General features: G+C 43.1%; 1 protein-coding gene across 9 annotated transcripts in view; it reads right to left on the bottom strand.

Annotated features, from left to right (window-relative positions):
• Positions 1-14568, bottom strand: part of LOC135250915 (syntaxin-binding protein 5-like) — a 177388-nt gene that overhangs the window by 54208 nt on the left and 108612 nt on the right. For all 9 annotated transcript variants that reach the window (XM_064327727.1, XM_064327732.1, XM_064327729.1 and 6 more), the window contains 2 exons: positions 2909-2972; positions 502-585 (listed from right to left, as the gene is read on the bottom strand). In XM_064327727.1, the coding sequence (XP_064183797.1) occupies positions 502-585; positions 2909-2972 (148 nt within the window). The remainder of the gene's footprint in view (positions 1-501; positions 586-2908; positions 2973-14568) is intronic.

The following is a 14568-nucleotide window of genomic DNA, read 5'->3' as shown; positions in this document are numbered from 1 at the left end:
TATTAAGAATGTCCACGTAATGGGCCTCATTCACGAAACATGCGTACAATAACATTTGATCATAAACTGTGTGTAGTAGCATGCTAGCGTTCAAGATAGAGCCGCTCAGTTACGCTTCAATACATTATATTTATATACGTAATATTGGATCGGTCAAGAGCTTGTGGCTATGACTGTGATTCTCTTTCGTCATCTCGTTTCGAGATCCACCTATGGGGAATGACACCTCAGAAGCATCCAATTGCACCAAGTCTGGCTCTGACAGACAGTAGCGCGTCCAATGCTTCAGGAGGCACCGCCCTCCTGAAAGAGCATATAGGAAGCTGCAGCGCTACTATCCATCAGTTGACATTCGCTTCTCGCGATCATCCAAACTAAGCTCACAGCCTCGACCTTGCATCTCACAAGAACTCACTCACTTATGGCTGAACCGTCCGTAGGAGGACATATCCTCGGATCGGCCTCTGCCGGACGTGAAAGGTTCGAGAGTTCCAAACTCACCTCATCGTAGTAGATTCTGAAATCGGCCTTCTTCAGCCGGAGATCCCACTGCACCACCGTGCCGCTCTCAAAGCCGATCAGCAGCTGTGTAGGAAGAATGATGAACAGACAGCCAGTAAATATATAAATCACACATGAAGATAAGGAATAGTGCGTCACTTTTTACCGAAATCATTTCTGAATAAGTGACGAAAAACAAAAAAAGATAGCATTCTTTTCTCAAATATCATTCTTTATATTGTACAATCACATGTTGCGTAATGCACGAACGTATATCCTTCAAAAGAAAACCATAGGAAATAAACTGGAAATTGAATTCTAATAATGATGAAATGAGAGAGCTGTGCTTCTCCAGAGGCTAACCTGACAAGGTGAGGGTTTATCACCCGTAAAAGAGTGCCCCCTCCTGGGATAAGCTCTCCATATCTCTCAGATATGTGATCACGGGGATTTATGGGAGGATAGCTGTCGGCATAGCACTGGAATTGTGCCATCTGTTTCCAGTGGGGGTTTTATCCCTGGGTGTAAATTGCTCTGGATTAGTGTTCAGGGGTGGTGGGCGGTTGTTATTGTTCAGGAGCAGGATTGGGAGAGATGTTCATATGAGATGGGGGGGGGGGGGTGGATTGGTCTCTGCAAGGAAGCAGCCCTTGGGGTAAGTCAGCAAAAATCCTAAAGCTGCCCAGGTTCAATTTTGAATGAATGTGATTAACACATGTAATGTTTTATTGTGCGCTTCCAAATACAGCAGCAGCAGATTTAGGGGAAAACAAGAATTTAAATTGAAGATGGATTACAGAATTTAACAGCATTATGAGGCACGACTGTCACATAATATATCTTCACAGCATAAAAAGGAAATGTGTGTGTGTGTGTGTGTGTGTGTGTGTGCGCATATGTGTAAGTGGGTCTGTGTTTAGGGAGTGTTTTTGCATGCATGCGTATGTGGGTGTATGCCTGTCTGTGTATCCGTATAAATGTGTGGGTCTCTTTATGGTATTTTTCATGTGTGTGTCTGTGCATGTCTCAGTGACTCTTTACAATTGTTTGTCTGTCTTCGCAGTGTGTTTTTGCATGCATGTGTATATATGGGTAGGTGCATGTCTGTGCGTGTCTCTGTGTATTTGTATGATTGTGTGTCTGTGTGTGTATGTGTGTGTAGTGGGGACGTGACGAATCGGAACCACAGTGAAATATATTTAAACGGCTCCCTGTATACATGCTGGAAAAGCGGAGATCACAGGGGGATCAGCGTGTGAACAGGTGAGCTGATCTGACAAACGAGCTGTCAGGTGTGGAGAATCTTTCTTGGCTCTGACGCGTTAACATCCCACAGGAGTGTAACATGAGGATGGCTGTCACATTACAGCATGTCACAGCACCTCTGCCTGTCTGTGCACTGGACTGTGGGACACACATTTCTGCGCGCGCACACACACACACGCACACATAGAAACTTACACACTCATACATACATGCCCACACACACACACACACACACACACACAAACACACATAGGAACCTACACACTCATACACACACATAAAAACTTACACAATCATACACACACACAGACACATAGAAACTTACACACTCATACACACACAAACACACACATAGAAACTTACACACACACACACACACGCACACGCACGCACACAATCTGCTATGACAACTAAAAAAATTCCACTATAAGCCACTCTCAAATGTGCCTGTAAAAGCAGATTTGCCGTCATTTGCACACCCCCGGATGCGACGGGCATTCACACAGGTGTTCATAAACGAAGCCCATTACACGCGCCTGCAGCGAGCACAGGGCACGGTCCCCGTTCTGCCGAGCGCCGCGCAGCGCGAAATTCCCCACAGTCCGGCGAGCTCCTTCAGAGAAGATGGCCCTCCCAGCCCGAGAGCCTTTACTGACTGAGCCTTAAGTCTCAGGAGCAATAGCCTGCGCTTTAACAGTTTTCCTCTGATTAACGAGCGTGCCCATTTAAATCAAGCTCCCCCATTAAGCAGCTCGGCCCTTTTATGTACTCGATCACGTCTAATGTGATGGCGTTAGCACTTCAAATGAAATCGTTTGAATGACGCCAAAAAAAAGTCCCTTAAAAGTTATTCTCTTATCTTCACAACGATGGGAGTTGTATAACGTACGACGGCCTCCTCGTTGCGACTGATTGAATGCGAAGTGGCCATATTAACATAACCCTGCCGCATTAGGCCCCAGCGTGGAGTGAAAAGGAATTAGCCGTCGGTGAGTGGTCCTCACCACGGATTTGGAAGCTCGCTGGCCGTGAAAAAGGGATTTGGGACGATTACCGGTTCAAAGGAGAGCTCTCTGCCACCACGAGTGGGGCTCGCCAGCCCCCCCCCCCCCGACCCCACCTCAACCCCACCTCAACTCACCCTCCCCTCGTCTTTCGGGCTGTCGCTCAAATGGACCACCGGACCGGGGTGAGTTTTGGTCGATCTGTGGGAAAAAAAAGAGAAAAGACAGGAATAACAACCTAGGGTTTGATGTTGTTGTTTTTTTATCCATCAAAGATTTCAGAAGTCCGAAAGTCCCCAATTACTGTGCCTGAGATCCTCTCCTGTCACTCAGCTCATATTTATTTCTGAAAGGAAAAGTTTTTCTTCACCCCTTGTGAAACCTGAGGTCACGTGTAAGCAAGTCCCAGCTTTGTCTAGACTGTGGCAACCCGCAGAGGCAACCCCCGGACTCTGAGACTGCATCAAGGTGCTGCTGGCCACCCCTTGTGTTGCAGTACAACGTGACCTTTACCGAGACTGTTATCGCAGCCAATTCCCAGGCTCTGAGGTTTATCTTCAAAAGTCTCTGCGCTTGTTTAGCTCTGTATGTGTCTAAGATGTTATCTGTTCACTGAAAGGAGACCTCGACACACACACACACACACACACACAAACGCATTTCTCCGGAAAGCAACCTGACCGTGAATTTTGTCAGTGATGGAAAATAACAAAAATTGACTTACAAAAGTGGACAAAACCGTGAATTGCCTGCTCACAACGGGCAACCGAGGACACCTGACTTTTAACAGGTTCTGGGATCCATGGCAACAGAGTCCCACAAGGTCGGGCAACTCGCCGTGCCATCGCTGTCGTCGGTGATGCATGAAAGTACCCCCCACCCACCCACAGACATTGTTCCAATCTAGCGGATTTCTCAGGGTTTTATAGAATATTGAGTCTCACAGCACATGTTGCATGACTCAGAACATGCTACAGTGCTGTCCTGCCATGCTCATCCTGACTGCACCACTACCCCTTAGATTCAAATGGCCCCATTTTGGCGGTCTTGTAATTGTACCCCAGAAACAATTAGCATGATAACAGAGTGACGTGAAACTCACCTGATTCAGAAACCAGACATTTAAAAGAGCTAGATTCACCCCATCCCTATTTATTTAGTATCTGCTTTTTTGCAATAACATTTTGAATACCTAGTCTATGGGCACATATGGGAATTACATTGCATAGTCTCCCTTTAATTAGTTTATCAATGTTTGTTTAAAGTACATAATTTAACAATGTATTAATCATGTTTTATTCTACTGTAGCTCCATAAAACCTTTATATATTTGTAGTAAAAATTTATACCACCGGTTGTGTCAGTTTGCTACTGCCCTTGAAACAGTGTAAAGAATTTCTAATATTTCATTTTAAATAGTTAATTATAAAAAATAATATAAATAAAACAATAAATTCATATAAATAAATACATTTTTTTTTTTAAATTATGTTTTCCCCAATATAGTTTTGATAACTCGCATCATAACGCATTTCGCTTGGTTGTAGCAGTAGTAAGCATTAAGTCAATTCCATAAATGTAACCTGAGGCATCAGCTGTGGTCAGAATTATCATTTCTCCTTAAACTGCAGAACAGAAAACTTACTTTAACTTTGGTGAAAAAAGGTTTGCAAATACAAACCACCAGCCTAAACCCAGAAGACTTATTGTGGCTTGTAACTGTATCAGAGCCTGGGTTTTCAACTAACTTTAAAGAGCCCCTGCCATAATGGTCCAGGGATATTTATTTTAAAAATATAACCCTTTTTAACTTTTGATAGCGACACCCAGGATGCCTTTCTGTCTTGGTGGGGGTCCATGGATAAGAAAAGGGTGAAATCCCCTGCCACAGAGTGTATGTTTGAAGAAGAAGCTCCCTGAAAATCTTGAAACTCCAATGGAGGTTTGTCATATGGACAGAGGGAAACAATCATCCACACTACATATTACAGTGAGTTATTTTGAGAATATGAGGAATAATTTCATACATCAAAATGCCTACAGCACAGGAGTACATCTTTTATATCACAAACTGGAGACTTGGCGCCTGTGCGATCTTGTGCATTCCCAGGATACATTGCATGAGAGGCCGATCAGGAAGTGATACGATCAGTCTTCAATCTCGCTCATTGAAAATAGCAGCGTCCCGTCATCCATTTATATACTGCCAATGGGCTGCACAGTGGCTTCCTCTTCATCATCATCGCCTTGTCCTCCCGGTGTGCTAGTGCTGATTACCCTGTAGCACCACTATGGTGTGGTACTGCCATTGCATGTTCAAATGATAGTATTTCATTTTGTGCAATGTTTTTAAATAGGCTTTTTTATTGCCAATGCTAGTCATATTTTTTGCCAAGGTGGCATGGAAAATAATCAAAGTGGTCACCTTGGAATTCTCCATGCAGAAAAAAACTTTGATTCTGTGGGCCTCGATACATGTTAAAATGCTTTGGCTCATATTAGACATTTTCATGATACGTTTGGGGGTATATTCACTTTCTGAAGGAGCCAAAAGTACCTTCCCCACCTTTCCAGTTTCCCCATGTTACCTCATTTCCCATGCCTCCTACCTCCAAATTTTAAAAATGAGAAATATAACATTACACACAGTCATTCGGGTTGAACTCACTATTGACAAACTACTGACAGGTCCAAGTGGGCATGTGTCTAAAATTGTGGCATGTGTAAAATTTCCAAATCTTTGCATAGGAGGACGCTACCAGACACAGCATTCCCATTCCCGAAAACTATAGTCGGAGATGGACAGCATTCCAAATGCACGCATTTAAAATATGCATTTGCCAGTATGCAAAGCAGCCTAAGCCTCCGCAATATTGAATGCAGTTTATAGATTTATAGTTTATATTATTTATATTGGAGGTACTTTTTATTTTGGTGTATTTTTAGCCTATTCCTGCCATTCATGACAGACACACGCACACACGTGTAACAAGCAGCAGAATCCCATGTGAGCCGGCTGCTGAGGCGGACACAAACACCCGGAGGGTGAACACGGGAATGCGATTGGTTCGCTCTACTTTGGGACCTGGATTTTCAGCTCAGTGGATTAATCCTATCGGTCATCGTAAGGATGTGCACACGCATGAACATGTACACTGTAAATCTGCGCTGGTACACAATAATCTGAGCACAGATGATGAAGGTCACTATTTTCATCACTGGTGACAGGGTTGCTCTCCACCCTGTGTAGAGTGATCAGTCATATCAATAGCTTCAGTCAATCGAAAGCTCAATTGAAAGTCTCGCAAACAGTTTCCGAAATTCATCTGTTCGACTTATTTTTGGGTCAGAAAATCGTTGTGCCTTAGGGAAATAAATCAAGGGAAATTAATCAATATGATGATATAAGTATGACAGTTATTTTCACTTAACTTAGGAAATAAAGCATTTACCAGATACTACTGTATCTATATATGACCTGAAAGGAAACCTGATTTCAGCTTACACAGAAAATCCAGTGCTCATATTTTATAGTGTATATTGTATGCATATTTGTATATTGTATGTGTATTTGTTGTTCAGTCAGTCCACTCTGTGAACTCTTCTGATCTCATTCTTTAATATTAAAAGCACATAAACACCCTCAAACATGAACACACCACCACAGACCTCTAACTGTTTAGCAAGCGCAGTGACATTTCAAATAAAATTCACCAAATGATTACACGGGGACAATTATGTGGTCTACTGACCCAACTGCTTGCTCATTAACTATGAGAAACATTCCTTCACTTCTGTATTAAAAAAGCACTGAAATTATTCAAGACTTTGCTGGGAAACTACAGCCTTCCACATGGAGCCTCTCCTGTCCCTGCTAGCAGCAGTGCTGGGTATGGGTAATCGCTCTCTCTCTCAAAGGTTAGGGTGTGTTTGGTATGTGCCCCGGGGGAATCATGGCTCCGACGTGGGGGGACAGGGGGGACCATTCGTGGGGAAAGGTCATTGATTTCAGGAGCACTGAGCGCAGTGCTCGGTTCTGCCCGAAGCACCCCCACTGTGGCTAGGACGCTGCTATCAGTCAGTGGACTCCCGAAAGGCCCTCCAGAATTCTCAAAGCAGGCAGCAAGGACATGTTAAATAACACATTCCAAATTGGTATGAGAGTTCTCAACTCCCAAAAAACATTCGAACCACCCCGAAGAGAAATGAATCTTCTACATGTGAAGGCATCTCAAAAGTATTCACACTTATCAGCTGAGGGGTTACTCAAAGAAGGTGAATGTTCTGTACACTACACATATATTTTTAAGGTTCTGAAATCTAAAACACACCATATTTTGTGAGAGAACACCTCTGTTCCATTCAGTAAAATCTGTAATACATTTTGCATAATTACCATGAAGGATGAAGGAATTAGCTTCCATTACCCCAAGGCAGTGACATGCTGGGATCAGTTTGTTCTGTTGTTGTGCATGTAAAGTGCTCTTCTTTATTTATTTATTTTATAAGATCGCCTCCCATTCTCATTTCATTTTTTTAAATAAAAAATATATATATATATACATTTGTAATATTGTGCTCACTGTAGTTATTGACTATATTGTAAATAGTACATATAGTAAAGAGCAACGTGTCTTATATATGTGAGAAATGAGTAAATCCTTTAGACATGCTTCCTTGCACCTATAGTCAGCATTGGATAAAAGTGATAAATGTTACAGATTTTATTGGTGGGGGCCCTTCGGCAGCTTCGCAGCCATTTAAGGGGCCTGGAGATGACACTATTTGGGAAGGCCTGCCACCTGCAGACAAGTGGGCCAATTTGAATGGGCCTGTATCCTCTCCACCTACCCCACAGGTAAAAATATTTAACCTCCATACATTTACATATTAAAACCCGTGGAAATATAATAGCCCTGAAAGTGCAGCTTCACAAAGACCCAAGGATCTTGGTCGTCGGAAGCAGGTGCCTTTTACTTTACAGGTTGAAGGGAGCCAATGGAGAGAAATGCACAGTAAATATAGCTGATTGTGATGAACATAGCAGTATAGTTATCTAATTTACGGTTTGATTACAGAGGCAGACCAGAGCACTGTCTGACGTTTTTGCCTTTCCAAGAATGAGCCTGCAGGCTGCTGATAATTACACTGTTAAAAATGAGTAATGTTGCCACAATGCTGAATTGCAATTACATGAACTACCCCGGAGAGTGTGCGGATCGTCAGAGAGAAATGTGTAAGACAGTAACCAATGCACACGTGCTTCTCAGCAAAGACAATATGTTGGGATGATAGTGAGGGAACTACATGCTGACACTTCTTTGGGAATTCTGGGAACAAGTAAAAACACTCTCAAGTGAGTAAAGTCTCTCACCACAAGTGCAGGCTGGTCCTATAGAGCGGTTCAGTCAGTAAAAGCACTCATGAGAGCAGGCTGGACCCTATGGACACAGGATTTGAGCCTCAGCTTTGTCATTAACTACGATTGTCAGTCTGCAACAACAGGACTCTACTGGATGTGTAAAATAGCCGATGGCTTTTCTGTAGTTCTGCATGGTCTGTAAGGTGTAAAATAGTCACTGGCTTTCCTGTAGTTCTGTGTCTCCTGTGTTGTTTAAAAAAAAAGTTGCTGGCAGTCCTATAGTACTTGCAATTTCAAATAGGATAAGAAAGGAAAATTGTTTTTAAAGGAACAGAATAGCATTTTTTCAGCCATGGAGGTGAAATCCCCACAGAGCAACATTTACACTAAAATAAGATGCTGTGAATAAAATTTCTCCAGCGCCGCTATCCTAGCCTTGGGCGTCGGAACTTTCTCTCGGGGTCCGAGCCGAGATGACCGTGTCACGTCTGACAGGAAGCGCGACGTTTGTCCGTGTCAGATCCGATCGTAAAACACGACAAGCCTGTCCATTTGTCCCAGAGCAGGTCTTAAGCGGAGTGAGAAAAAAACAAAAAAAAAAACACGCTGAGGGTCGGCAATTTTCCGGGGAGTCGGAGGGGACGTCACGCTCTGTGCTCTCGCAATGGTGTCTCTAACCCCTGGGGTTTAAATTAATTGGTTTGTGGATGAATAATGATTGAGAGGGATGCATTTGATTAAGAGCAGTTAGCGTAGCATTCAGGCATTTGCCCCAGGAGCGATCAGACAAAATCAGGTGTCTGGTTCAGCTCACCTTCACCGTCAGTGACTTTGTTTTGGATCAAAAAAAGCTTTAACACTGTGGGATTTGAACCATCGACCATCTGATGAAAAGGCAAGCGCCACAGTCAACAGCGTCACAGTGCTGTGCTTGAATAAATGTAGATAGACTCCCTATCCTCCCATCTTGCCAATCTCATGCAAGCTGAGGAATACATTTGTGAGAAGAGCATTGAGTAGTATACAACAATAGAGGATTGAATACACACACACACACACATATGCACGAATACACACATTCATACATAAATACATTCACACATAAATTGTATGTATATCTACAATATATGAAAATGAAAAGAGGATTTGATTGTACATATTTGATTCTCGTTTCACAGATTACAATTTCAAATGATTATGATGCGATTTTTTGTCTTTTCTGTTTTGTTCTTGGTCTCTTGCAGTTTTCATACATATTACATGGCTATACATAGAGTCAAATAAATTGAAACGATTTAATTTGCTGAAACGGACTAATGTGTTCTAGCATGAAATTCCTGTGAGCTCCAAATGCAATATCTCATTCGAAATGAAAAGGGAAAAATGAATTATGTCTGATACAGCCATGAGTTTTGCAAATGCATGCACAATACATCATGCAGTGTTCTGGGACACAAAAGCATATAATGCATTTTTAAATGTATATATTTATTAATTTCACAAATGAGAACACAAAGACATCTTTGTTTATGCGATTCATTGTCACCATATTAAGATATAAAGGTATTTCCACCATACAGGAATGTTAATTCAGAAGCTCAGGTGACATGCAGCTGGAAAACCCAAAAAAACACTATCTGACCAAAGAAGGAATTCCAGGTTCTGTAAATATTTCTTCACCACAGTGTTCAGTTATGACAGCTGTCTCAACTGGTTTAAATCCAGCACCGAAGAACTCAGTCCGAAGAACTGCAGTAAGCAATTATGTTTCAAATCATGAAGGAGGCTTTATGTCTGTGAACAAAGCAGACTAAAATCATGTTCAAACACCCCTTTTGATGTGCATTGAACAAGGAGATCGTTCACATCTAATTATGCTCCCTTGTAACCTTTACTGGAGAACAATTTTAAATGGAAGGCTTTATTGTTTGCCGATGACATTGATTTAATTAAGATGGACAACACCAAGAGAAAGAGAGTGATTTTCTGGGGATAATTGATGGATCGCTTTTAAAAGTCAAGAACAAGCGTCACACACATTTGAGAAGAATTATAAAAGGAAAATGACTTTTTAACTCCTTTCAAGAACCAATATTAGATTTATTTCTTAGAGTGTTCTGAAGCAAGAGGCAACTCTGACGGCTCCAGCTCCCCTTTGCCCAGGCAGAGGTCTGCACCCTGGCCCGAGCCCCAAGGGGTCAAAGGTCAGGTGTTATTTTGTCGAGTATCGGGCCTATTTTTAGCTCCCTGCCGTCGGGTCAGATTGGTCGCTTGCCTATAGACCTCTCCTGTAAGTACTGCAAAATACAAATACAATTTACAAATAGAAGCATAGCAACAAATAGAAGCATAGCAACACTTCCGCCAGCGGTTAATGATTGACAGCAATGGCTCAAAGCTTCCAGTTTTTGTGGGGTACCGTTGTGGTATGGCAAATTAAAGGCCGTAGTAGACAGCACAGGAGTGACAAACGTACTTGCAAACTGCACTACAGCTAGCTGGCTATCTGGATCTGATCATTAGGAGCACTAAGATAATGCTATTAGGTTACAAACATACTTTATGCAAACACAAAAACAAGAAGGTCGCTCCTGTGATTTTTGCTGCAGAGATGCCAGTGATAACCGTATTAACATCACGTTTAAAAGAAGGAACAATGTATCTTAAAAAACACCTGAAACCTCAAATATGGCTGTTTTCATTTTCTAATTGAGCACAACGGTGCACTACAAAAACCAAAAGCTTTTCTTTGCGCCATCACAAAGGCATGCGATAAAAAGCACCGTTACCAGCAGCTTTCTTGCTGGAAACACTGCATTGTCGTCTACTGTGCAGTATGGTGTCGTTGGCTTGTTATTTCAGCGATCAGGCTTTATCGGGTTCAGGCTTAAAATCTGGCTACAGCTTGTCGAGGTGGTTCGGGTCGGGCCGTAATGACTTTGGGCATGGGCGAGCTCAGTCCTCATTTCTAGCCCCATGCAGAACTCTATGCCCTCCCCCTCCTCTCCTGAAAATCTGACAGTCTCCACCTGGGAGAACCTCTCTGCCCCCACGCTCGGAAAAGACGGAAAAAGCAACAGAAAGGCCACAGGGGTCACTCCAAGAAACGTAACAAAGGCAAAGAACAAAGAATGAAGACTTTCCCACCAGAGACAAGGTCCACAGTGGCCCGGATAATGAATGTCATAATAACCCTTACAGTCCTGGTGTAGAGACTGTCACATACACAGAGCACACCTTAGTCAATACGCCGGCTCTTACAGACTGTGGGACATTTCCACAATTGACAAGGAGCCAAAACAAACGACACATCGCCACCCGGAGAAGATATTTTCCACTATACCGGACTGGTTGGAATTAGCAAACAGGGTTTGAATTCATTCCTTGTTTGTTTTTGTGAACATTAGCTAACATTCGTCTTGTTGATGCCAAAATGCCTCTGTTCTTTCGTTTTTTAACTGAAAACATAAAATAGAAGGAGAAGGGGAGGGGAAAATAAATTAAGGGGGGGGGGGGGGTTAAATCAATTACACCCAACAAATATTGTTGGCGATTATGCCCACAGATCCAGAGATCCAGACTATCAAACTGCCCTTTGCAGAGAGGCTCTCCAGTAAAAATGGCATGGTCTGAGCTATGCTCAATGGAACACGCACACACATCCACTTGCATTTGAGTAAGGGAGGAATGGGAGTGAGTGGCACAAAGCAGATGGCCCCAGTTATGAATCATGGGTATTTTATTTAAATTCCAAATAAGGAACATGGGCGTTCCACAGTCACTCCTGGTCCTTCGCACACCCAGTCTTCTCTTCCCAATGTGCGTGTACGGTACTGCGACCTGCTGACTCTCGTAGTCGCACCAGCACCGAGAACATCACCGTCGCCTAATGACCGGATGTTTATTAATGACACGTTCCGAGGGCATTAGAGAGCGTCTGCCGTGTCTTCCGTTTCGCCAATCACCAGCGGAGAGATAAGGGTGGGGAGCGAGGCGTATCTGCATGTATCTAAATTAGCGTGAAGCATGGGCGGCGGCGTTGCCGTTCTCCCGTCGAAAACGACACCGCATACTCACAGCCTGGCCTAATGATGAAGTAATAATCTCTCCGCGTTGATTAGAAATTAAGGGACAGATGGAGGAAAGACTGCGAGGCGGAATCCGCTCTACGCACGACTCTGAACGCGGAGCGAATACACCGACGCCTCAGGAAGTGACAGACAGAGCCAACGCAGCTTGGTTTACAACTCAGTTCTGTTCACTGCAAGTCACCTTCCGCAACAAATATTTACAGGTTCCCTTTAGGCAGCACACTAAATGGACTCAAACTAGTGTTTGGATAATTACCAATCAGCACATGAAGAACTATGTGTAGATTGGCACCGACATTTACATCGATGATACAAACCCAATCAGGGACAGGATCAGAGCGATACATGTGTAACCTAATATAAGTCCCCCAGTGACAGGCTAAATAGCTTGCCATTATGAACCTTAGTGACATTATTAACTGTACCCCAATATAGACACGGTGTGCTATTAACTAACTATCCCATTTGCGCAACAATGCATTCCTCCCTGCACAGCTATTGTTTACCTTTATATTGCTATCAAAATGTCCATGCAGCTGCTTATACACCAAGCCATTATACCCCAATGGTCCCAATGGTGTAGTTAGTCCTGGTAAAATGACAAGCGGGCATATTAACATATTCATTCAGTGAGCTTGTTTTCCATCACTGCTGATTGGTGAGAAATGTAATTTATGCAAATTGCTTTGTTGATGACTCCAGGAAGTAAAGAAGTCTTCAAAAACCAATACCGGATCCTCCAGCAGTGGGCGGCGTAAGAACTTGTGGGATTAAAAACTCATTCAGAATCTCATGACAAGAGGTTAATGTAGTTTCTGACTTTTCGTTTTTTAAATTTTAGTGTTCGCATTGTCTTTACGGATTGTGCTGTGAAACTGCTTTAAATGCTGCGTAAACCTCACTGCTGTTTATCTTGGCAGGTCTCTCTTGCAGAAGAGGCATTCATCTCTATTAGACAAACCTGGTTCAACTAAATTTTGATTGCACAGGTCATTAAAGGATGATTTATATAGTCATCTAATTGTGATATATATATATATAGTATAACAGTGGAGCGGGGCCCGGGAGCCTCACCCCCCTCTGGCCGCTGACTCTCACTCTCACACCGGCCCAACCTGCAGCGCCGTGGACAGCGCCGGCGGGACACGGCCGGGTTTTCAGCACCGCGCGCACGCCGACCGACGGCCAGTAAGCGTGCCACACCTGCCGTCACTGAACCCGAGTGGCTGCCGGGCCTGTGTGGCCCTCGCGGCCTCACTCTGGGGGACAGCTGGGCTTGCTGAGACTAACTGACGGTGTCGCTCTGACTCTCCCTACAGACGCGGACGTGCCCCTCCTTGTGGCCTGAACCCTGAACCCTGGTCCCCTAGACGTACTGCCTGACCCCTGCACTTGTACAACCTTACTTCCCACTATTAACTTTGAGTTAGCGGAAGCCTTATTTGTGTTATTTTCTAATCCCACGTGTGTTTTCGAAATAAAAGTCCCTTCACAGGCAATTTTTTCGCACTGTTTGCCTTGTCTGTGCTGCGTTCCGGTAGCAGTACTAATATATATATATATATATATATATCTGTAGAATAGGTCATTTATGAACCTGAATAAAATATGAACAGATTCAACTTTAGATACACTAACTCATGTTAATACATTTACAGATGTTTGTACATGTAGGAATAATGATTTATAAATTGTGAGTAAATAATGAACAAATGCCTAACTAATGATCTATTGACGGACATTATTATGAAATGTGACCCAAATTCCAATAAAATTTGAACTTGAACTTAATGGGCTTGGCTATTCGAGGCAGTCGATGTGGCTTGACAAGCCCTTGGGAAATTAAGAAAAGAATCAGACAACAGCAGAAACAGAATGGATGTGATCCGATCAGGGGAATACTGAAAGGGTAAAGGCACTGAATGCTTGGAGCCGAGCAGTTCTTTATCAGGCAAGTGACTCTTGATGGACCGATTGGTAATTCCTGATTGTTAGGAGCTAATGGCTTTGTATACAGATGGAGGTAGTTAATACATCCGGTGCTGTGGACGTATTAAGATTAATGCAGTGGCTCTAGGTGCTTTTATGGCCCATAGGAGCCGTGTTGAAATGAAAAGCTAATTCATTTCCTGTGTTGAGGGCCCCTCAGCTTAAACCCCAGAGAAACTGGCCCAAGAGCTTTTATAACAAAAACATAATTAGTCTGCATGCGTACATATTTGTTTGTAGGTCTGTGTAGTGTGTGTGTGCATGTGTGTGTGTGTGTGTCTTGCGTATATTTGTGCATGTGTATGTCTGTGTGTGCTTGCATGCGTGCGCATGTTTATAGGCCAGTGTATGCTTG

The sequence above is a fragment of the Anguilla rostrata genome, chromosome 3 (assembly GCF_018555375.3).
Source record: "Anguilla rostrata isolate EN2019 chromosome 3, ASM1855537v3, whole genome shotgun sequence".
Taxonomy (NCBI): Eukaryota; Metazoa; Chordata; class Actinopteri; order Anguilliformes; family Anguillidae; genus Anguilla; species Anguilla rostrata.
Note: the sequence above shows the minus strand (reverse complement) of the source record. Positions and strands in the feature narration are given on the sequence as shown.